At 38.7% G+C, this 25,162-nt stretch overlaps 1 protein-coding gene across 12 annotated transcripts in view; it reads left to right on the forward strand.

The window, feature by feature from the left end:
- The window catches only part of gpatch8 (G patch domain containing 8), an 80,565-nt gene extending 56,128 nt beyond the window's left edge, over nucleotides 1-24,437 (forward strand). For 8 of the 12 annotated variants that reach the window (XM_069904831.1, XM_069904832.1, XM_069904836.1 and 5 more), the window contains 4 exons: nucleotides 5,933-6,076; nucleotides 10,315-10,365; nucleotides 10,806-10,936; nucleotides 12,029-18,669. In XM_069904831.1, coding sequence (XP_069760932.1) covers nucleotides 5,933-6,076; nucleotides 10,315-10,365; nucleotides 10,806-10,936; nucleotides 12,029-15,992 — 4,290 coding nt within the window. In that variant the 3' untranslated portion in view covers nucleotides 15,993-18,669. Of the gene's footprint in view, nucleotides 1-5,932; nucleotides 6,077-10,314; nucleotides 10,366-10,805; nucleotides 10,937-12,028; nucleotides 18,670-23,074 lie in introns of those variants that run through there. The other 4 variants (XM_069904833.1, XM_069904841.1, XR_011347027.1 and 1 more) reach the window with 3 other exon arrangements.
- Nucleotides 24,438-25,162: the final 725 nt, after the last annotated feature.

The raw sequence follows: 25,162 nt of genomic DNA on the forward strand, positions 1-25,162 counted from the left end.
GCACATTAGTGATCTTTTGTTTTCTCCGTATTGCACAGTCAGTTTGTTTACATTCATTATCTGTTCTTTTATTTGTTTACATGTTTTATGCTGTGTGCAGTTTATTTTTTGCACTGCCAATTAGTGGTAATTATGCCAAGCCTGCAGGTAAAAGAAATCTCAGGGTTGTATGTAATGTACTCTGACAATAAATCTGAAATCTGAGTCTACTTGTTCATGGCTACCCTCTTGTCAGGAAAATGTTTGTAAAGCATTCATCAATTTACTTATTAAATGATTCTTCAGAGAAATAACTCACACTAAAACTGTGCATGGTGGGTGGGTGGGTTTGAATCATGCAGGAGTTCAAATATCCTTTTAAATCAAAAAACAACAGTCATCGCTGGTTTGACAAGAAGATCTGTTAATGTATTATATACAATCGCTTACTCTTAGAGCTGTAATAGACAATGTTTATTGAGATTTATCAACAGATAATGTTTATTAGCTACATTAATTTTCAGTTTACAGTCTTGAGGCAGTATATAAAAATGAGCACCAAGATCAATAAAGTTGCCTTGTCATTTCACCTATTGTTTTCGGGGTAAAATATATAATTGCAGGTTCAAATATATAATTGTATGCAATTATATAATTGATCTTAAACAAGTATTTGAGCTAAATAGTTATTGCTACTTTGTTTTTAAACTCCTTCAGAAACTAAAATATTTTCAATTAAAGTTTGCCTTTAACAGTTGATGACTCATTGCCTCTGGGAAGTGCCAGTGAATGGATGAATCAATGCTTTATGCACATGTTGCTTTTTAAGTAGTTTGCATTTGAGAGAGAGATTTTAGAACTTTATGCATTCTCTGAAGGCAATGTCCATTAATGGTGTCAAGAGACAGGAACGCACTGACGTACAGGCAGTTAAAACATTTATTTATCCTTTCTGTTAAAAATGCAGAATAATATGCTATCAGTTACTAGTTCATTCAATTTGCATAGAAATTGCTTCGATTTGAGACATAGTACACAATGCCTATGTATTGTGTAGCAGTGGGAACATTATGTCAAAGGGTGTTGAAGCAGAACTCATCACTAGGATTATTTGAATTTAAATAACAATCAACTTGTTTTCTCAAGATGAATTAAAAGAAGGAAGATTGCTGATCAAAAGAGCAGAGACATAGGTATCGATATTTTTGTGGCATTTGAACTTCCAAGAAGTTTATCTAATCTTCCTGGTTTCACTTGATTCTAAATAAAATCAGTTTTGACGTTTTTTTTTAAATTTCAAGTTTTAGCAGTCTTTTTCAAACCTTGTTTCAATGCCTTTACTTTTATTCAAAACTATGTCCATGAATAGTTTGCGGAACCGGCACTTGTAAATGTAAGCAAATTTCCAATTACCCCCAATTAATGCTTAAAAATTCCAGCCTCGAATTTTGACCATTTGCCATTAATTTACACACTGCTGTAGCTTCGTCTGGGAGTTCATTCCACAGATGATGCTGTAGCCTTGAACCTCACTCAGTACTGACCCACTGAAAGATCAACGCCTCAAACACCAAGATGTTGTTCATTGACTTCAGCTTGGCGTCCAAGATAATCATATCTCAGAGACTGCTGTCCTCGTTGGGACTTAACATCCCTCTGCAACTGGATTCTGGACTTGTTGACTAAGAGACCTCAGACATCTGGGTTGGTAACAAAACCTCAAGTCCCATTACACAGAGCACACTGATGTACCTCAAAACTGTTTGTTCAACCCCCTCTACTGTCCATGTTGCAGACTGAAGACTGCATTGCCAGAATCAAGTTCGCCGATGATATAACAGTAGTTGGCTTCGTCGGCAACAGTGATGAGTCATCTGGCAGAGAGGAGTGACTTGTAAAACAATGTGAAAACAACTGAGTCTGAATGTGGATAAGAAAGGAGATGATTTTAGACTTCAGGAGGATGAAGGTTGACCATTCTCCAGGTTTCCTATTGGAAAGAGTGAAGAACACAAAGTTCCTTAGTGAAAGGATGCCCTATCCTGCTCCCACAACACCACCTGATTAGTCAGGAAGGAGCTCTGAAGGAGGTTGAGGAGGACAAGGCTACTCGTCCCTGTTGTCACAACCTATTACAGGAACACAATTGAGTGTGCTGTTTGGCTGCATCACTGCATGGTATGGTAGCTACGAAGCATCGGCTAGGTGTCAAGGCAGAGTATCATCAAAACAATCCAAGAAAATCATTGGGATCTCCCTTTCCTTTATGGATGATCTTTACCAGGACAGTTGCTTAAATAGAGCTCAAAGAATTATTCAGACCCTTTTCATCTCGCACACAGTATCTGACTGATTTCCATCAAGGTGGAGGTATTACAATCAGGACTGCAGGCTGTGAGATTGATAAACAGTATTCCTGTAACGGAATAAATATCTTTATGTATATATGTGAGCATTATGTCTTGTGTCTGTATGTGTGTGGACCATGGTCCGGAAAAACTCTTGATACGCAGATGATATTAAACTTGAACTTTAAACCAAAGGAATTAATTTTTTTGCACTGATAAACTACTGTTAACTTTGGATTAACCACGTATGATTCATAATCTTTCCAAGTGGGAACTCTGGTTTTAATCAATTAAACGTGCAGTCATTGCCGTAGATATTATAGAAAGGTCTTTTTTAAAACTGAACCTGCTGCACAATTTGAGGCAGCTGTTTCACCTCGTGCCTAATGCACTAGGTACAAATCATAGTTCACAACTTCTCGGTCAAACAACAACGTTGTGTTTCATTCTGACAATGGTTTTGTGAGTGTGTTTGTGTGTGTGTGTTTGAGTGTGTGTGTGTGTTTGTGTGTGTGTGTTTGAGTGTGTGTTTGAGTGTGTGTGTGTGTTTGAGTGTTTGAGTGTGTGTTTGTGTGTGTGTGTGTGTTTGTGTGTGTGTGTTTGAGTGTGTGTGTGTGTAAAATCATATTGTATTCCTGAATATTCAATTAAGTTATCCACTTGGCTTTTCCTTGTGCAGCAAACAGAAATACAAAGATCCTTGCATTAGGATTTCGCTGCATTTGCAAAATATATACATTTGAGCATATAAAAATGGCAAAACTCTGTATCAATTCAGTAGATAATTTAATTAGAACACTTTTTCAAAAGCAATTATTTTGCTTGAAGTATTTTAATTGACCCAAGTGTTTGTTTCAGCAAGCAGATTATTTTCTGCCCTCTATGTGACATAACATATACCTGCTTCTCAATTCAATTAATCTCTTCACAGGTTCAAGTTTGTCTTGTGTCAAGAGAAGCTTATTTTTATTGTACTTCAAGTTTTTGTGTGTCATAACAATGGAAGTATAGTTCTTGCCAGAAATCTATTCATTTACATTAAAACTGCTTTGAATCAACAGTTGAATAATTAAGCAGATCTGCAATTTTTATTGAAATAACAGAGCTTGGCACCCATGTAAAGAAGAATTCATGTTAGACTGGGTTTCCAAATAATGTACAGAACTTTTTCTGGATAAAATTAATTTTAGAGTTGTAAATAAACTAAAATAGATCCTCAAACTTAATATAGCATTGGATAGTTAGATTTTTGCACACTTTTATGGCCTTGCTTAACTTTATCTCTATAGCTTGAATAACAGCATTGTCAGTTCCATTCTACAAAATTTTAATTTTCTTCTAATTTTTCAAAGAAAATAAAATGATTTCCAAGTATTCTCTGGAAATCAGTTTAAAGTGTGATCGAAATAAATGTATAAATACGCCAGGCAGCTGTTCATCGACTTCACCTCGGCGTTTAATACGATCTTTCCCAGAGGCTGGTGGGAAGTTGTCCTGGCTGGGAATCAACACTCCTCTCTACTATTGGATCTTGGACTAAAGACCACAGTCTGACTGGGTCGGGAGCAGAATATCAAGCACAGTTACGCTGAGCACTCACGCGCCTCAGGGCTGTGTACTCAGCCTGCTCCTGTTCACGCTGCTATCCCATGACTGCATCGCCAGATCCAGCTGGAATAGTGTCATCAAGTTTGCAGATGACCCAACAGTAGTTGACCTCATCAGCAACAACGATGAATCGTGCTGCAAAAAAAGAGGTGGAAAATCTTGTGAAATGGCACGAGAGTAATAATCTGAGTCTCATGTGGACAAGACGAATGAGATCATTGTGTACTTCAGGAGGACCAGAAACGACCACCCTCCAGTACATATCAACAACTCTAGAGTGGAGAGCACCAAGTTCCTTGGAGTTCACTTAACTAGTGACTTATCGTGAATGCTCAACATCTCCTTAATTGTCAGGAAGGCGCAACATCAACTGCACTTTCCTGAGAAGACTGAAGTAGGCATGGCTACCGGCCACCATTATGCTAACCTTCTATAGGAGCTCTATCAAGAATCCTGGCTGGCTGCAACACAGTGTGGTACGGTTGCTGCAGAGAAATGGATCAGTGGTCAATCCACAGGACCATATGAGTGGCAGAGAGAATCAATGGTATCTCCCTTCCCCCTCCCCACCATCGACATGATCTACCAGGATCGTTGTCTGAAGAAGGTGTGCAAAATCATTGAGGACCCATTGAACCCTGCATACACCATCTTTCAGCTACTTCCATCAGGGAAGAGATGCAGGAGTATGAGAGCCATTACCACCAGGCTGAGGAACAGCTTCTTCCCACAGGCAGTGAGAATGCTGAATGACCAAAGGAACCGCTCACACTAACCCTCTAAGACTCTCATTTGTAAAAAAAACCTTTATTTTTATGGATAAAATACTTGTTCTGCATATGTATTATTTGTCTGTATGTGTGTTAAGAATAGTTGTGTGTCTGCATGTTTTGCATTAAGGTCCAGAGAATGCGGTTTTGTCAAGTTGTACTTGTACAAGCAGATGACAAAAAACTTGAAGTTTTAAATCTGAGTTAGAGAATTTACTGTATCAAGAATTTCTGTTTTCAACAACTAATGTGCATTAATAGTGACATATTAGATTGATAATTTTGTCTTAAATTAGCTCAAATGACATGCACCCACTTTCATGTGCCAGCTGACAGGATTTTGTGTTATGTTTTTAAATCATTAAAACAGCTGAGTGGGTTACTGGGTATACCTTTCCTCTATTGACACATTTACTGGGAACGCTGTCTAAATAGGGATCAAAGAATTATAGAAGACTTTTTACACAGTATCTTTAACCCACTACCATCAAGAAGGTGGGACAGGAGCATCAAAATCAGGACTGCCAGGCTTTGGAATAACTTCTTTCTGCAGGCTGTGAGACTGATGAACAGTATCTTGTAACCATGTAAATCATCCAAAATATATATATTTATTTTGATTATGTTATCATTATATACTCTGTTTTGTGTGCTTTTATGTGTGCACCATGGTCTGGAGACAGTTTTGTCGGGTTGTATATGTACAATCAGATGATAATAAATTTTAACTTGAACATTCCCATCAACTTTGTGGCAGCTGGAGCCTGTATTGGTAGACAATATTGAATTTGTATGGATTGCTGGGAAACGGAAAAATTACTTTCTTGTTTTATGAGTGTTACACTACTCTTGTATGGCTGAGTAAAGAATCCTTGTGTTGCTCTCAGATGTGGTAAACTCGACCTGAGGGAACTTAACACTGACTCCTGGATTTTGGATAGATAAAAATACTTGTGATGTATTGCTTTTTTCTTTTCCCAATGGTCATCTTATTCTCATAGTTGTTTGAGAATGTAGAACACAAGCAGAGACATCTTCCCAGTCGACGAAAATTGCTTCTAAATTAAGTGCTGAATCATAAAAACAATTTATGCACCCGACGTCATCTTTGTAATGTATTAAACATCATTAGCTATACACGAATAATTCCTGATCAAGTATAATTGATTGACTTCAAAACTCTCAGTCCGTCATGTTAATGCTTTCCCATCTTTCTCTCATTCTTAGGACTATGCTGAGAAAGAAAAGGCTATTGCAAAAGCTTTAGAAGACTTGAGAGCGAATTTTTACTGTGAATTGTGTGATAAACAGTACCAAAAACATCATGAGTTTGACAATCACATCAATTCTTATGACCATGCTCATAAGCAGGTGAGTTGGTACTATGCAAAGAACCCATATTCTGAAACCCTATCACTCAGAATTCATAGAAAATGCTTGTGGTTAGATAATTGCTAAAAGCCTTCAAAGTTGAAAATGATGCACAATTTCTGCAAGGAAAAGGAGTGGGAAAATGAGCTAAACAGCTTTGAATCATGAATAATTTTTTTAAACTAATCATTTTGCTTGACTGGCCTACACTGCAGCACAGGCAATTTGGACAATGGAATTTATGTCTGTTCTCAAAAATAATCTTGTCAGTTCCATTCCACTTCTCTTCCTTATTTCCTTGCACCGAGGTTGGAACCTGACTTCAGGATCAAACACTGGCCCCTAGAGTTGTGACACAGTAGTGCTAATTGCTGTCTTTGTCGTGGGAGATGGGAGGAGTCAATTTCACAAGCTTGTATACATGGAATTAGCATTCACAATTTCGTTTTCCTCATCCTTGATAGAAAAACCAGCTTCTATGACAATTCCATTTCATTCTAGAACATGTTAAAAAAAATAAGACCCTTAAATCCAAACCTTTCCTACCTATGTGGTGTCCAAAAGTCTTTTAAATGTTATAATTATACCGGCATGTGCAACTTTCCCTTGGCAGCTCATTCTACATATGCACCACGCTCTGTTTGGAAAAAGTTGCTCATCAGGTCCCTTTCAAATCTTTCCTCTCTCACATTAAACCTGCTGTTGAGTTTAGATTCGTGGTCATTCACCTTATTTATGCCCCTCGTGATTTTTGTACACCCCTATAAAACAACGCCACAGCCTCCTCCAGAGATTAAAAAAAGTTCCAGCCATGACAGCCTCTCCTTACAACTCAAGCTTTCCAGTACTGGTTACATTCTTGTGAATCCTTTCTATCTCTTTCCAACTTGAATGCAGTTCTCCCCATTGTTGGGCAACCAGAATTGCACATGGTGTTTCAAATGCAATCCCACCAATGTCTTGAAACACAAAAGTCTGCAGATGCTGTGATTGTAGTAGATACCATGAAGGGCTTAGGCCTGAAACATCAGTTCTATATCTTTACCTCCTCTGGATAGTGTGAGACCTGCTGAATTCCTCCAGCATTTCTATGTTTTTATTTCACCAATGCCTTGGAACAGCTGGAACATGACATTGCAACTCCTGTACTCAGTGCTCTGACTGATGAAAGCATGTGCTAAATCTACAGTCATAGCTACCCTCCAGTCTTCCAGTATCTCACCCATGATGCAGATATCTCTGCTGTTTCTTCACTAGCTTCCCATATTGTCCAAGGATAGAATTCATCCACCTTCATGTGCTCCTCTTATGTAATGTGGTTATTTTCCAAGAACCACTTTCAATTCCCTGAATTATTTAGTTCCCATGATCTTCCCTGTGGTAAATACAGATGAGAAATGTTATTTTAAGAGCTTGCCCATGTCCTGTCACTCCACACATTGATCATTAAGAAAATTTATTCTCTCCCTAGTTATCCATTTGTTCTCAGTATACTTGTTCAAAGTGCAGGGGAATTCCATCTTGTGCCTTATTTTGGCACTCCTGATTTCCCTCTTATTTTGATATCTTGTACAATTGAAGGGATTTGCTGGATCCCATCATCTTATATTTGATGTATGCCACCTCTTTTCGCCTAACCAGATCCAAGATTCTGGAATCCTTCCAGCCTTGCCCTTCATTCTAACAGTAAGGGACATTGCTATCTCATTTTCAAAAGCTTCCAGCTTGCCTGACTTCCCTTTACCTACAGGCTGCCTCAGCCAATCAACCTATACACCCTGAAGCAGGTACTCATCACTGCAAGCCATATTTCTTCATTGGGATTCCCTCTGTTTCAGTTAGAATATAGTTCTTGGAAAAGGTGTCCACCATAACAACTTTCATCTTTGCAAATACAGGTATTTAATTTTCACTGGAACTAAATAACAGGCAATGAAAACTTCATTCTTAAACTCTTAATTTTCACAAGTGCCAAAATATTTTCTCCTTATAAGTGGCTTTTTCCAATCTTCAAATTATAACTGTAGTTGATACTTGGCGCTGTATAATTATTAGTTTTTAAAAAACATATTGTTTGGGGGAAATTGGTTCCCATTTGAATGCTTTCCACTTCTAATTTTTTTTTAACAGTGTTTTATATATTTTTTACAATGATATATATTTAATAGATGTATTGAAAACAAATCTTTCAATCCTAATTACATCACTGAGTTTCCTTGTCCAAATGGCTTGAGAGTTCTTCCCTTTTGCTAGCACAGATATTGAAGTTTGTGAACTTGTCATTTACTGCTTTTTCCATGATACCTCTGATATAAAAGTTATTATCTGTCCTGTGTAATAGTTGATCCCATGTAAAAGTCGACAGCCCCCTTTGTTTTAGGCCAAATATTGGATATTTTCTGTATAGCCCGTGTAAAAGTGCTCCCAATGCCCCAAGTGCAAACCCTCACCTTGGCCACCTGCCCTGACTGCAGGTCCTTGCCTCGGCCTCCCGCCCACTGGAGCTCCTGAAGCTCCGCCTGTGGTTCCTCACCTCAGCAGCTTGCCCATCCAAGCGCCTGACGCCCTGAACGCAGATTTAACACCCATTCCCAGCCATCTGAGCTCCTGGTGCCTGAAACAACGCACGTACTTCACACAGTAAAATGTAGTTACGTGTAAAAGTCCACCCACCAAATTTGACCTGAAAAATTGGTCCCCAAAACTATTATTTCACAAGTATATACACGTCAATTTCAAAAGACGACTTTCCAAATGTTAGCAGTGCATATGGATCGTAGGTGTTGCTACGCTTGGAAGAATAATTTTTCCTTTTTATGCTTGAAGCTGGGATGTCATCTTCAGGTTGATGGTTCTGCTTGCAATGGCGGTGGCTTCATCAGTTAGTCATTTGTGCTTCCGTTTGCCAGCTAATTTACTCAATCCACAGTCAGAAAAACTTTTAAAATTTAAAATAGTTAAAATTGAATGTTTGAACTCTTGATTATTTTTTTCATCCTGGATAAAGCAACCATCTTAACCATTGGTATATCTGTAAAATTGTGTGTCTAATTGTTATCATAGAGCAGCAAATAATATTTACCACACTTTACTGCCTTTGGTGTAATACTCTCATTGCAAGAGATTAAGCAGAACTCTACTGAGAATAATAGAATGCAAAGAAGCAAATTGAAACTTCCTGGAAAAATATTGACGTCAGATGAATTTTGGGTTATCTCAGAATGATTTTGTAGTATTAATTATCTTAAATGGATCCTATAAATACCATCAGGACTTAAACTATTTTGGTATATAGCTTCATTTTTGATTTATCCTCTTCACAGTCTTCCTTAAGCTATCCATGCTTACAGTATGCATTGTTTCAGGCCTGTGTTGATTAATAACAATGGCTCAAATTGAGGTTTTTTAAATTAATTTAAGCCATGATTAGTGCTATTTCAGTGATGAGAAATTACTATTTTAACTTTCAACACAAGTGTATGGCATAATGCCTTTCTTTATACTGTGAGGAGATTTAAGTATTAAAATATTCTTAGATTTATTTTTTAAAAGTTACCGAAAATTAAGTTGCATTCTCAATGTTGACCTTTTATTTCATTATGATCAGTTTGAGTCCTTAATTCTTTTGGTCTTCAGATCAAGAGAAAACATAGATCATTGCAAACATTTGTCATAATATTTAATATTACATCTTCAAATATAACTATTAAAAGAAAATTCCCAGTAGACTCTTTGTATGATAACCTACTGCCAGCATTTCTTGTTGATTCTCCCATTGTTACATTTCACTACATCTGTGGTCTATTCTTTGGGGTTTCTCTTGCATAACTTGCTGGTGATGTCACCTTTAATGTAGGTTGTGTTGTATTTTAAGCTTTCCTCATGGGAAATAGGGAGGACTGCATTAGGAGTGACTAATGGTGAGAAACCGCTGCTGCTAAATGCCAGGCGACACAAGTCTGAAACAAAATTATTTAGAGCAAAAATTCATTACAGTCAGTGCTAATTCATCATTCCACTGCTTATGGTACCTTAATACAATTACGTGTTGACTTAATTCATGCCATAATATTTTTTAAAACCTTGAAAAAAATTTGTCATACTGTATTTATCTTCAGACAAAGTAAACCGAAGAAAAAGTAGGAGCGCTTTGAGCTTAAGTGATCCACAATCGAAATGAACTGGGTAGTGGGTTTTCCATCCTCAATTCTATTTTTATCAAGCTCTTTTCTTTCCAGATACTTCAAAAGAACAAAAAAAGTGAAGCAACAACTGTATCACCAAAACATGTAAAAAAAATTAATTAACTAAGTAATCAACACTCAGTACTTGTAAATGGTATGAAAAAATGCTTTGCCTATGTGCCCTTTTGGGATACCATTTGTGATTTTTTTTACTTTTATCCCCATATCCCTGCACAAGTATACCATCTCCGTTTTCTATTGCAGAACCAATTACTCTTTTCCACAGCTGTGCAAGAACTAACCCCTCTTGCCTACCTTAGCTCCTAAAGTTCATCGTTAATATCCTCCACTATGTTTTCTGTTCTGTGTGTCTTCAGTTTTCAAATTTGTGTTATATATCTGGGACATAGTTGGAATCAGAGGGTGATTGTGGTTTAAATAGGAGTTTTAAACAGCATTGCTTTCATTTAAGAGAACATGTAATTAAGAAGTGATTTTTCTTCCTCTCTCCCCCCCCCCCCCCCCCCACTCTTGTGCTATCACAGAGATTAAAAGACCTAAAACAGAGAGAATTTGCTCGTAACGTTGCCTCAAGATCTCGAAAAGATGAGAAGAAACAGGAGAGAGCCCTACGGCGTCTCCATGAGCTTGCAGAACAGCGCAAACAGCAGGAATGGTATGTATTATATCACCCAGAGAAGCTTTCACACCGTGTTTGTGAGCTTTGTCAAAAGATGACATTGCTTTAGATTGGATGTCCGTATCTGAGGGCTCCAGTGATCTGCTCTTGCACTGGCCTCTGAGAAATTTCATTTGTTTTCCAAAATGATGGGGAAAATACCAATCTTTGGTATTTGATGCATTTGAGCTTGTAGAAAGAAACAAGGGAAAGAATACAAATGACCATGATCTGAATGTACAGCATCAGCCAGCATTTTTTACATCAGTGATGTAAATACTTGCATGGCGAAGGATGCAACAATTGATCAATAATTCTTAGTTGATAAATGTGTTGAAAATGAAAACAGAAGATTTAAGTGCTATCTTTAGTTCAGAAAAATACCATTTCTTAAATCCATGTTGCCTTAAGTTTAGTGGGACTTTCCTCCATATTTCAGATTCAAATTGAGAAATACAATGCTCTGTCAAGGAAGTGTCTTTTGAGTGTTTTTTTTTTCCTTTGTTTTGAAACATACAGGATGCTCTCTTCAGTGCTCTTCAAGTCTTGTGCTTCTGCCAAGATGTTTTGATCCATTATGACAGATCTTCGTCTGGTGTTGTAGCTTCTTTTTAAACTGTTTGAACTTTTTGCATTACGCTTGGATTTCTTTTATTATTGATCTTAATTGTCAAGTATTGCCTTCCCTGCTTTTCTTTAGGTGGCAAATCCTCACAAATATGCCTCAAGTGAACTGCCGCTCCTCATAATGTGAGCAGAAAATGGAGTGCATAACAGGTCCATCAATAGCTGAAAGGGTGGTTTCAGGCGGGGACATCTTTCTCAGAACAGTCCCAATGGTGAAGCTATGCGTGAAACTTTAGCCTCTGCTCTCCATGCTGATGGACCTATTGTGTATTCCCATCATTTTCTGTTTTCAGTTTTGCAATGTTTCCTTTTTACCTCTCGCTAATTGGCTTCTTTGTAGCTTTAGCACTCGATGCCTGTGATTTTTAACGGTCAAAAATGATTTGCCTGTTTTCTTGTTGAAACTAAAGTACCAATTCTTCAGCTGCAGAATGAGTTGACTTGCTTTTTTGTTTGGTGCAGTGCCCCTGGAAGCGGTCCAATGTTTAAAACTACTACTGTGGCTGTTGATGAAGATGGTAACGACAGAAAAGTTGTCAGCTCAAGTGGTCCCCATCCTGGAGGGAAGACGAGTGGTCCCCATCCTGGAGGGAAGACGAGTGGTCCCCATCCTGGAGGGAAGACGAGTGGTCCCCATCCTGGAGGGAAGACGAGTGGTTCCACTTCGCCATCTGTTAACAGGACCCTATCTGACACCACACAGGACTTTAGCAGAGGAGAAACTGACAACACAAGCCATTGTATTACTGGAAGTGGTGCAGGGTTCAGTCAAAACAACCAGCCACTTCAACCTTTTAATGTCAACCTACTTAAAAGCAATTCTGCCACACCCTTACAGAAGCTAGGAGTGTCATTTTCATTTGCAAAAAAGGCCCCAGTCAAGCTTGACGTTTCAGCTTCAGTGTTTAGTGATGTGGCGGAAGAGCCCAGTGAATCTGAAACCACAAACCCTGATGAAAAAATGTCCTCGGGTCAAGGGTCACCAAAGTCGATGGAAGCGGAAACTACAGGAATCTCTGATAAGGTTGAAGGGGCTAGTCAATCAGAAAGTGATAATGACTCCATAAATAGCACACTATCAAAATTGAAAAAGATGATGAGGAAAGAGGATGATATGTGCCAGACAGAACCAGAGTATTATTATTATATTCCTCCCGTACATTGTAAAGTCAAACCCAACTTTCCATTTCTGTTGTTCATGAAAGCATCAGAAGAGTCCCATAAGTGTGGTAATAAGAAAAACGTAGAGATGGCAAAAAATAGCCTTGATTTACAAAACACCTTGAAGTTACAGGAAAGCAAAGGAGAACATGCAGAAAAGGAGATCCCAGTTTTACAACACAACAGTGACGCTGGAGATGGTGCCACAGCTCAGAACTCCAAAGAAGCTAAGTGTCCCGAAACTGTGAGCGAGCAGAGCTGTAACACCACAGCATCAAAACCTAGTGCTTGTGAAGAAGGTCAACAAAGTAGTTTGCCAAGTGAAGAAATCCTCAACGGGCCCAAACACCCGACTGGGCCATTCTTCCCAGTCTTGAGTAAAGACGAAAGTACTACTCTTCAGTGGCCCTCAGAGTTGTTAATGATTACAAAGAGCGAGCCATACATTTCTTATAGTTGCAATCCACTCTACTTTGAGTTTAAACTGACGAGGAATAAGGATACCAAACGCAAAAGCAAAGAGAGCTACCATGAGAGTTCACACGAACAAAATGAACCGAGTACTGATCAGGATTCACAGATAAAGACTAACACGTTCGCCAGTAAAGCTGCAACAACGACTACATTAAAGACAGTAGGAAGTGAAGCTGATGTGAAGTCTCTGGAACAGCCTGCCCTGAGCATAAACAAGTGTGAAGCCCAAGCTGGAGAAAGTGACAGAAGCACCAGTAAGAAAGACAAGAGCATGAAATCACATAAGCATAAAAAGAAAAAGAAACACAAAAAAACAGGAAAACATTTGAAGGAAAAAACCACAGAGGAAAAGCAGAAGGATGGTGAGCAACGTGAGGAGACGTCAAAGAAAAGGAAGAAGCGTAAACGCAAAAACAAAAACATAGATGAGAAAAGCAAAGATGCTAGTGTAGAACTTTCTGTTCCAATGTCTGCAATTAAGTCTACGGAGGAAAGCAGCCACACACAGAAGAAAAGACACAGATCACAAGAATGTAAGAATAGCCCTGCTGTTGTTGAAGATGGTAGTCGGAAGGAAGAGGTCTCTGAGCAACCCATGAGTAAAAAGCAGAAGACAGGATCTTGTAGTGAGTTAAGGAAACGAACATCTGGTCATAAAGATAGCCGAAGCAGGCATAGGAGCAGGGACAGCAGTCAAGATGAAGAATCCGATAGCTATGATGAATCTCTCAGAAAACGATCAAGACAAAAGTCATCCTCCCATTACACCGATGATTATGATTCAAGAAGTGACAGAAGCTACTCGAGAAGATCAAGGAGGCATCATTCATCATCCCAGCGGTCATCCCATAGGTCATATTCTTCTGGATCTGATGTATCATCAGACTGCAGTAGATATAGCCGTAGAAGAAGCTATTCTGACAGCTACAGTGACTACAGTGATAGGTCAGACCACTCCAAACGATCGCATGATTCGGACTATGACTATGGAAGGTCAAGGCATCATGGGAAAAAGCACAAGTATTCTTCTTCAGATGATGACTATAGACGAAGTAGAAGTAGATCCAGAAGTAGCAGCAGAGAGAGTACTCGGACCATCAGTAGAACACGCAGTCGAACTCGAAGTAGCAGTCATAGCAGGAGCAGAAGCAAACGGCGCAGTCAAAGCACGACACAGCGTAGCTGGAAGCGGAGTCGGAGCTACAGCCGCAACCGCAGGGGCAGCGCGCGGCACCGCACCTCACGGAGATCGGTGTCAAGGGACAAAGGGTCACATAGCCACGATAGCTCTGGCGACAGACGGTCCAGTCGAAGAAACTCCAGTCGATCTTTTTCAAGAGATAGGGTATATCGATCTAAATCTCCGTGTTACAGCAGAAGCAGAAGTTCAGGGAAGAAAGATGACTATTCAAAAAAGGATGAAAACAAGGGAGATGGATCAAAGTCAGGTGGTTCTTTTCACAGAAATTTTAGTGGCACCTCCACCAATACAGGAAAAGTGCACTTGGAAAGCGAACGAACACCAGAAGAAAGGAACTCTTTAACAGCGAAACAATTATTGGAAAAGATTCAGTCTAGAAAATTTGAGAAGAAACCTGAAACAATTAATGAAACAGCATCAACATCTAATAAAGTAGGAATTAAGTTGAAAGATCCCCCACAGGGCTATTTTGGGCCTAAGCTTCCCCCGGCTTTGGGCAACAAGGCATTGCTTCCTTTAATTGGAAAATTACCGACAGTCAAAAAGTCTGCACCAAAGAAGCTGGAAGATCTTGGCTCAGAAAAAGGTGACAAAGAAGAGGAGGTGAACCTTGCAGAGCCCAAAGATGTGACAAAGGAAGAAGTCGGTCAACTATCAAAATGGACCATGCAGGAAGAGATTCAAAGTAGAGATGACAAATCTGACAGCAAAGAAGCATCAGGTGTGAATGAGAACATCCAAACTGCTTCTTGTGAACCTCAGCTTGTTCATAAAGGTTTTGCGCTTGACACCCAAGCCGTCTCCGATGCCTGTATTTCTGATGCAAGCCCGCCAATTGAAGTCATCCCGAAACCTTCAGAATTAGGACCACCAGATAACGATGAAGCTATTATGCATCTTGCATCAGATCCAGAGCCGTTCTCTAATTATATTCCAGAAGCCGAGGTACAAGAAATAGAAGAGGATTCCCAAGAGGGTGCGGATTCCTCAGTGGCTCCACTTGACCGACAGCCGATAACGTTCACTCCCGAAGAAATGGAGAAATATAGCAAATTGCAACAGGCAGCACAGCACCACATCCAACAGCAACTTCTAGCGAAACAAGTGAAGACGTTCCCTGCTTCAACGGCCATTGCTCCTGCACCAGCCCTCCAGCAATTTCATATTCAGCAACCATCAGCAGCGGCTACAGCAACGTCGATCACCACTGTTCATCATGCTATATTACAGCATCAGGCAGCTGCAGCTGCTGCCATGGGTATTCATCCACATGCACACCCGCAGACTCTTGCTCAAATCCATCATCTACCCCAGCCTCACCTGACCCCAATTTCTCTGTCCCATATCACACCGTCGATTTACCCTACCCATCCTGCCACTTTTCTGACTAGCCACCCAATACATATTATACCTGCATCAGCTCTGCACGCGGGTCCCCTGGCCCTCCACCCTGTCCCACATGCGCTCTATCCAGCTTTGTTTGCCCCTCGACCTGCAGGAGCCGGTGCTTCTGCTCTTCATCTCCATCCTTTCCTGCATCCCATCTTCTCAAGTCAGGAACTCCAGCATCCCCCCAGTCATGGCACTTGAAGCAATCTGCAGGGAATGAAATTAATGACATCTGTCTTCATTTCACTCGGATAAGTCAATTAACAGTCTGGTGCGAAAAGGCCGCAGTTGTGCATTTCAGACTGGGTTTTTTTTCCCAACAGCCAAAGAGTTCAGACTCAGGCCCAAGAATGTGGCATTTTCTGTGCTTGCAATATCAGGGATTTCCATTTTCTTTATAGAAACAAGTATTAGAACGGATTACGTGGATGTCCCAAAACTCATCCAAAAAAAAAGCAAGGTTAAATGACTTAATTATCAATGCAAGAATGCTCCAATATTATATTCAGTAATTTAGCCTCCTTATCCCATTGCTAGCTCCCATAATAACGCAAAAAAAAAAACCTATCCATAACAACCTAATTCTATCAAAGCCTTGTAATGTACTCATTGATATGATGGTGGAAGAAAATGTTGCTTGATGCAAGGGCACGAATAAAGGATGTTGAAGCAGGGGGTCCCATAAATTCTGATCAGTGGCTGCATGTGGTTGATTACTAATGTTCGTGTTACAAATAGTACCTGTGGTCTGGAGGTCCAACTTCAATGCGGCATGGCAAAAAAAAATTGGGGGGAAAATAAAGCTGAGGGGTCCGAATCGGCCAGCTCAGCAGAGCACTGAAAAGCTGGAGTTCTGAAGTGAGAATGCAGTTTTGGGCCCTGATGTAATGAAACAAAAGCACGGAGAAGCCTTATTGCAACTTCTCAAATATCAAACGTGTTCAAATTAAACTAGCTTTGGTGTAGCAATGGAATTTGGAGAGGTGTCTAAAATCTTTGCGATAAAATGACTATGCCCGCTGCTGTTGTAAAATACAACAGCCTTCGTATGAGTTATAGGTTATAATTTAAAAGAAAACGAGTGGAAAGAATTGCACTGAACTCTGTACAGGTGATGCTGCTTTTGTAGATCCATCCAAAACAATTATATACATGCAGAGTACTGCAATAATATTTTTCAAGGATGAATTCATTTGGTTTTGTGGTACTGTTCTAACATAGTGCTTTGTGTAAATATGTTGGTAGGTTAAGCAACCCCTTGTATAGGTAGGCATCATAAATTTCTGTTTCTGGCAGAAATTAAGCATGTACATTTCTCCAAAACCCATGTATTTTTTTTTTGAAGTTTTTATGTACTGTAAATGTAAAATTTCTTGAAGTTTGTTTTATTTTGCTTTTGCCGACACACAAAGTGTTCAATGTAAAAGTCACTCTGCAGATCAAATGGTGCTTGGGAGAGTTTGGTGAGTCGTTAAGCTAATGCATACAGACACAGAGAACTGACAGATCACCACCACGTTCATCATAACAAAATTGACTATGTAGCTTCTCCCATGAAGAACATTGGAAGTATAGTCACCTCTCATTGTAAATTCTATTCCCAGACCAATCTAGACAGCTATATAATTATCATCCCTGCTTAATTTTTTCAGGTTGAATATGCTTTACTGACTGGCTTATCTTTAGTAGCTAGGTTTCACATCGTGATTCACCAAGGACCAAGAACTTTCTGCCAGGGATGCTTTTCCTACAATTTCAAGGTAAAATAATATCAGTGTTTGGATGCTTGACAAGCTTTCATCACTTAAGAGTTTGTTATACTGATAACTATGTATAGAAACTCTTTATACAATGAAATCACCCTAAATTATTCATTAATTTAATCGATTTTAATTGACGCCACTTTTTTGGTAAGCATCTGGTGGGTTTCAGATTTCAAAATTTCCCTTTGATTTCGACATTTCCCTTTGAATTTCGGATTGTTGACAATAATATCAACTTCAAATGCTGTCTTCCTTTCAAAATTCTAAACAAAGTAAATTGAATTTATGTTAAATTCAAGTTTGAAATGTCAATTTATCAATGAGTATGAAAAATTAATTGTATGTGGATGAGATTGGAGATACGGGGTGATTCAGCCTTTTGAATTTTCATCCAGTAAAATAAATTTGTCTTTTACAGTTTTCAAAGTTGATTACAAATAATATTTGTCTAAATAATTGTGTTAAATGTATTGATAAAAATTGAATATTAAAGGCCGTAGTATGTCTGGGAAATTGGCAGTGTATCATCAGTTGTCCGTGAATAGTCTCGTGGCACATGATGACGTTATGGAGTTGCAAACCCCGACAGGTAAAAGCACCACGATTCAAGTCTTTGGGGAAAAAAAAGAGACGTCCACTTTTTTAAAAAAATACCCATGTCCTTTTCTAAAATCTGCTTTCAATCATCAGTTCTATAAAATAGGTTGTGTGGATTTATCATAGGGTTATTGTAGGAATCAAACAAGTTTTTCTCTAAAATCACAAGGCTAAGTTTGCAATTACTATTTCAATTAGAACATAGATCACAAAAGTCAAGTAATGCGGTTGAGTTGATTATTAATCATGATCGACCCATTTTTGAGGATATTTGAACCCACCTTGTCAGTTCTGTTTGATCTTGAGCTTTTTGATTCCATTTGGTATCCTGAACACCCCAACAACTTACAAAGCAGCAGCTTCCATCTGTTTTAAAAATCTGTTATATAACAAAACTAGAAAGAAATGTAACTAGCTTATTGCATATTTTATTTAACTTTCTGTCACAGGAACATGCAGAATATTACTGTACAATAGGAGAAAAACTTTATAACAATAAAGTATGGATAATTTGTGAACTCTCATTTTATTTATTACTGTTATCGGGCATGCTCCTTTTGTTTTTTAGTGGACTAAGTAATGTGTGTATAATTATAACCATAAGATCTGAACTAATTGTGAGCGGTGACCCAAGGACTCTTTCCAGTAATAGATTGGACAATGGCAATAATGTTCAATTTCAAGTAATTATGCATAGAAGGGCAATTTTGTTTGGGTTGATTCAAATAGGATTTCATTGGTACTTTACTCTAAAGTTGTCAATTTATAAATCTTGCTCCACTGATTTTGTAAATAACCATCTTCATTAGGGAGAGATTGTTTTTTTAAATCTTACGACTTCCCTTAGACATTCAGTGTATGGCATGGTTTGTGGATTTGTCTCACGTGTTGGAAGTGTGAAAATTTCATGATTATTGAATAACGGGCCGTCTAATAATTGGGCAAAGGTCCAGATCCTGGAATGACTGACAAGTTTTTTTTTCATAAACAGAGTACATGATAAAAGTAGTATCTTCAATACATTTAATATCCTGAATTTTTCATTGAATCTAATAATGTGTTTCTAGTTACCGTGATTTGAAATTTAAGCAGAGAGGTCATTGTTTCCTGTCTTCATTAATGGAAATGGTGGTTGTTTACTTGATTACTCCAGCACCAAGACATTGCTTCAAGAGTTCCAAATTATGGTGACCTGTAGTCAAAATTTTTCAGCTGCTTCATCAGCTGTCCATGATAAAATGTAAAATGCTGAGAATTTCACAGAGTTAAATTTGCAGCAACTTAACCAGATATGACTGCTGCAGGCAGATTTGGACAGCATTTCCGTTCCAACAAATGGAAAACAACCGTTCCATGATAATGTCAGGCAGTTACCTTCTTGAACAAGAGCCAAACACTCAGTGTTGTTTTTGTCGGTAGGTTGGACATCATCAACATTGAACCAAAGTTCATGCAGATCAGCCACATGTATTCTGTGACTTCAAGAGCAGGTTAGAGGCTAGGTATTCTACAGCGGGTGACTTCCTTGCACCCCCAAAGCCTTTCCGCTATTTCTTGGTTCTTGATCCTTCAAGATATTCCGTCTGGAATGTAAACTAGAGGTGCGGAGGGAGTGCTTAAGGAGAAGAGCTATCTTTAATTGGATCTGGTTTGTGTGCGTATGGTAGGGGGAAGCTTATTCCACGCTTTAATTGTGCAGGAAAGAATGAATTGTTGTACACATCGGTCTTGGAAGATGGCACTACAAATTGGGTTGCATGTCCTCGTCTGCTCATAACAGGCTTGGGTTTGGTGGGAATTGGTCATCGATATCAACCTGGCAGTTGAGGCTTTTGTAAAAACAGGTCAGGCAGTGTGCTTCACGTCTGTCTTGGAGAGATCTCCACTTTACTGAATCCAAGAGCTTTGTAACACTTGCTTATATATGTACTTGTAACAAATTGGGTTGCCTGTCTCTGACTCATTCGATAGTCGTAGTGTTTTTGTGTATGGGTCCCATGCAGTACTGTGTATTCCAAATGTGGTCTGACGAGGGTGAAATACAACTTCTCCTTGACAGAAGTTGAACAATGATGGAAGTTGCAGGTTATTCTGGATTTCGATGCCAAGGTGTTTGGTCTGTTTTGTTTCATTAATGGCGACACAAGATTTTGCATGATGCTTTGCCTGGTTTTCTCTTCCTGGTGACACACATGGTTTCGCATTTGGAAGGATTAAACTGCATGCCCCATTTTTGTGATGATTTTACCATGCTATCAAGATGTTCTTTTGGAGAGCAACCGCGTCATCAGCTGATTTAATTGGATGGTATACCAAACAGTCGTCCGTGAATAGTCTAGTGGTGCTTGTGATTTTTTTGTAAATGTCACTGATATAGAGTAAAAACAAATGTGGGCCTAACACTGTGCCCTGGGTGTACCAGTTAACACTTGGATGCCATTCAGAGCTTTTTCTATTCACGCATACCTGCTGAAAACTGGAAATCCATCTTTTAGTGTTGGAGCAAATATCTCTCGGTCACAAGTTGGAATTGTGATTGAATACTCCTCACTTGCTTCCACAACACAACGTTCAATGGTGTCCGGGTCAAAGCAACTGCTTGAAGGCTTCGAAGACCTGTATAAATTTTGGTCTATAAAACAGAATCATGTAAACATTTACTTTAATGGAGTATTTTAAACCTCTCAATTGTTGTCTGCTGACAAAATGGAAGATGATTGTAAAATGTGAATTAATTACAAAAGTGTTTCATTACCATGTAAGAGAGGATCTGCTGTTGAATGGGGAAATGTAAACTGGAGGTGTTTTGATTAACACTGCAAGATGAAGTCAAGTGTTAAATAATTACAGGCCACAACAGCCGCTTTATACTTTCCATTAATTGTTATCATTGCACTTCTAAATCAAATCACATGGATTAACAAACAGATTTTAATTTGACAAGTATATTTTGAAGTTTGAGGATGACACTGAATCAAAATGTAGCAAATCACATCAATCAGGAGTTTCATTACAGGGTTTTATACAAGATAAACTGAATTTCATTTGTTGTTTTACTAGTGAGAAGGAGCCATTCATCATAAATCTCTCTGGCATGGCTGCATTATCAAGGTCTTTCTCATGTCTAGAACGTATAGTGGGAGTTTGATGTGGAATCATTAGCCTGGGGTCTTAAATTATTTGACTGGCAATTGGGCAACACATCACACACCTTAACATTTTTATTAATATTCAGTGCTATCTGTAATCCTATGGAATGCTAACAGTTCCAGAGAGGGAACAATTCAGCCACCCTCAATTTAAATCTCTGCACTGTTGTTTACAAGTTTCAGATTTATCCAATAGTAAAAAAGATGTAATGTTGCCTGTCTTCCAAAAGAATACACTAGTCTTGCAAACAATAACCTATGTGGTAAAGACCTTTACGTCAACTATATATTTACTGTACATCAACAACAGCTTTCACTCATCAAGAATTTGGAATAAAATCCTTTTTCACAAGTGCATTGTCAAGTGGTATTTCTGTGTCCACATTAAGAGGGTTGGTAACTTGCAGCATGTGACTCGTCTGTTGAGACTGCACAGCTTTTCCACAATCGACAAGGCTCAAGTCAGGAGCATGATGGAAGACTCTCCATATGCCTGGAAGAGTATACAAATGCCCAAGAAACTCAGCATAATTCAGTTCTAAGAAGTTGCTTGACTGACATCCTGAAGATTAATTCCCTCCACAAACACAGAATGATCAAATTGGGAATCATTACAAAGTTCACAGTAGTTACTTGCCTGATACAATACAAAATAGTGCTGGAGAAACTCAGTAAGTCATGTAACATCAATAGAAAGTAAAAGGCAATGTGTGACGAAAGGTTCAGGCCTAAAGTATTGGCTGTCTCTTACTTCATTTAGATGCTTTGTGACCTGAGTTTTTCCAGCACTTGTATGTATTGTACAAGACACCAGCCTCTGCATACTTGTACTTGCCTTGGCTACTTGGACCACTTCTCATAGTTGAGGCTAATGTTACTAAGCATCAGGTGCAGGTTCAAACTGCAGGATCCCACCAAGTCACACACCTTGGAACTATACTAGGATTCTATCTTTAGCTCGTCAACAATTCCCATGAGAGAACTGCAGAGGATCAAGAATGCAGCTCACCACGACTTCTCAGAGATAATTGGATTTGGGGCGGCACAACAACGCTGTAACAGCGCCAGCGATCGGGACTGGGGGTTTCCCCTAGGTGCCCCGGTTTCCTCCCACTGAACAAAACGTACCAGAGTTGTAGGTCAATTGGGTGTAATTGGGCGGCACGGGCTCGTGGTCCGAAATGTACGTCTAAATTTTTTTTTTAATTAAATCAAGGTTGACTTTCCCAATTAACACTCTAACTGAAAAAAAAATTAAATATCAAACTGACAAATAAAATAACACTGACAAAAGAAAGGAAATATTAAGGCAATATTAAGTTTTAATCAGCATCTCAAAAAGAGAAAGACATACTTTGGGAAGATAGTTCCTCAACTTATGGCTGTAAGCTGGTCACCATTAACAATATACTAAAAGAACTGGAACATCCACAAGAAACAAAGAGTGTGGAATGTGTTTAGATGTGGATTGTTAAGCAGGAGGAAACAGTGAGAGTAATGAGACCTCACCTTTTTGATGTACATATATTGGGGAGCTCTGATACTCATTTCGATAGATTGTAGCATTGAACTCTGAATGCTGATTGATTTCAAATGGGAATTAAAACAATCAAGGAGGCAATGAGCAATTAAGATTTCAGTTCCTGAAAGTAGTCAAATTATTTTTACTACTAGCACTCTATATGTTAATGTAAAAAAAAAGGCAGAATTAGATCTGTCTCATACTCCCACAGTTACTTAATCTAACATTTTATTTTTGGCATTTCATCCCCAGGCCCCTATTTTATGTCTTATTCCACTCCCCTACCACCCCATTTATTGTGAATGTTGAGACACAAGAAATGGATACTTGGAAGAACTAGAGCAATCTGGAATTGGCACTTCCAGAACTCAGATTAATTTAATTGGTAAGATGCTTCACTTTTTTAATGTTTAATCGGATACCAAGAAATAATGTGTTGCATTTGAGGAGAGATGTAGCATTTGAATGAGTTTACAAGTGACTGACTTACAGGTTTCAATATGATAATTGAAACAATCTACTCTCGTCATTTAAACGCTTTGAGAGGCTTTACGTTGGTTACAGCTTAAATTAATGTACAATAATTAGATGTTCATCATACTTGGGTAGCTACAAGTATTTATAGATCTCGATTATTTGCAGAACCACAGGCTTGTAATCTTGTATTACAAACTAGAGAGAATAAAATTAAAACCTTTAAATATCACTAAGTTGAGACACATTTTGGCTGGGTGTAAATGCTGTAGTGATTATTATAACTTCTTTGTGATGGAATATTTGGAAATGTTTTTGGGAGATAAATTGGTAAAATTGGAGTAGGTTACATACATACACACACTTAAAACAGATCTTATTTGAAATACTGAAGAATTCATATTCTGTGACTTTACAGAATGCTATGCACATTTCACAAGTAGGTGCTAATTGAAATTATTGTCTTAGAAGAACAACTGGAGTCAGGTTGGCTGTGTTCGACCTTTTTGCAAGGCCTTTGACCTCTCTGCGAAGTGCTCACTCAGAGGTAATTGAGAGGTTTGTTTACCTAAAACAACAGATGGACTAGAAGACTGACTCCTATTGTTGGAGAAGGAGGGGGTTTTGCAAGTGAGAGTTGGAATCTCAGAGAGAGAGGGAGAAACACAGCTGAAACAAGCCAGGAGAAGCTTGTTGGAACTGAAACAGAAGCTCCAGAGTGGCGGGTGGCTGGAAGTGCTATCTGTCTGATGTTTCTCTTGGAATAAATGGAACAGAAAGGAACTCTGTGATGGCCTGAAAGAAAGAGGTTATCATGTGGAGAACCCTGATGGGGCAAGTTCCATCAGCAAGACATTGAGGTGACTAATGATGGGACCTCAGTTGTGCAAATCCTGGAACAACACATCTCTGCAAACCTACAAGAACCTTGAGCAGTAAACATTGACCTTTTGAGCACCAAAGCCTGGTGAACTTTATACATGTTAAATTCTGTGCACGGTATGAGAATTGCCTGCAACCAGTGAACTTGTAAGAATGCAAAGTGAAATTGAACTGTGAACCAAAGAACTTTTCTTAAATTTACATACACGTGCGCTTAGAATTAGAAGGGGGTTAATAGTGATAAGTTAAAGTTTGCTTCTGTTTTCATGTTTAACGATAATTAAAAATAACTTTTTTAAGTAACTACTTGTCGTGGTGAATATCTATTGCTGCTGGGTTTTGGGGTCCTTTGGGCTCATAACACTATAAACTTGTATTGATCCAAGCCAGTTTGTTGAGTGAGCCTCATACCAGCCAAATGTGAGGAAAGGTTTTGACTGGAAAATTTGTGCTTGCTCTGCATTGTCACATGACTATTTCCAACTGAAGAGTCAAAGCTGCAATCACCAATACACTTCATCAAGATGGAAATACCGCCCCAAAGGAGGATCATTGCTAATTTCACCAAAAATGAAAGCACGTAGAAAAACTAGAGAAGTCATCGGTTACTTGAACTTTCCTCCACCGTCTCCATTCCTTTTGTTCCACAGAGCTATTGGCCTCTTTTATAGAAATGTGAAGCATTTTCTGATGAAGATTCTATGATCTGAAACAAAACCACTGTTTCTGTCTATTGATGGTGCCGCACCTGGTGAGTTTTTTTTTCCAGCATTTTCTGTTTTTAGTTCCAAATATGGCCTGCTCATTATTTTTTTCTGTTCACCACCTCATTGTCCATGCTAATTGATTATCCCTCAACCTATGAGTTTTTGAGTGACACTTTGTCAGATGCTTATTGAAAATACTAATGCACTTCTTTTTTAAAATTAAATTTTGACATTCAGCACAGAAACAGACCCTTCCGGCCCACAAGTTTGTGCCCCC

The sequence above is a fragment of the Narcine bancroftii genome, chromosome 12 (assembly GCF_036971445.1).
Source record: "Narcine bancroftii isolate sNarBan1 chromosome 12, sNarBan1.hap1, whole genome shotgun sequence".
NCBI lineage: Eukaryota > Metazoa > Chordata > Chondrichthyes > Torpediniformes > Narcinidae > Narcine > Narcine bancroftii.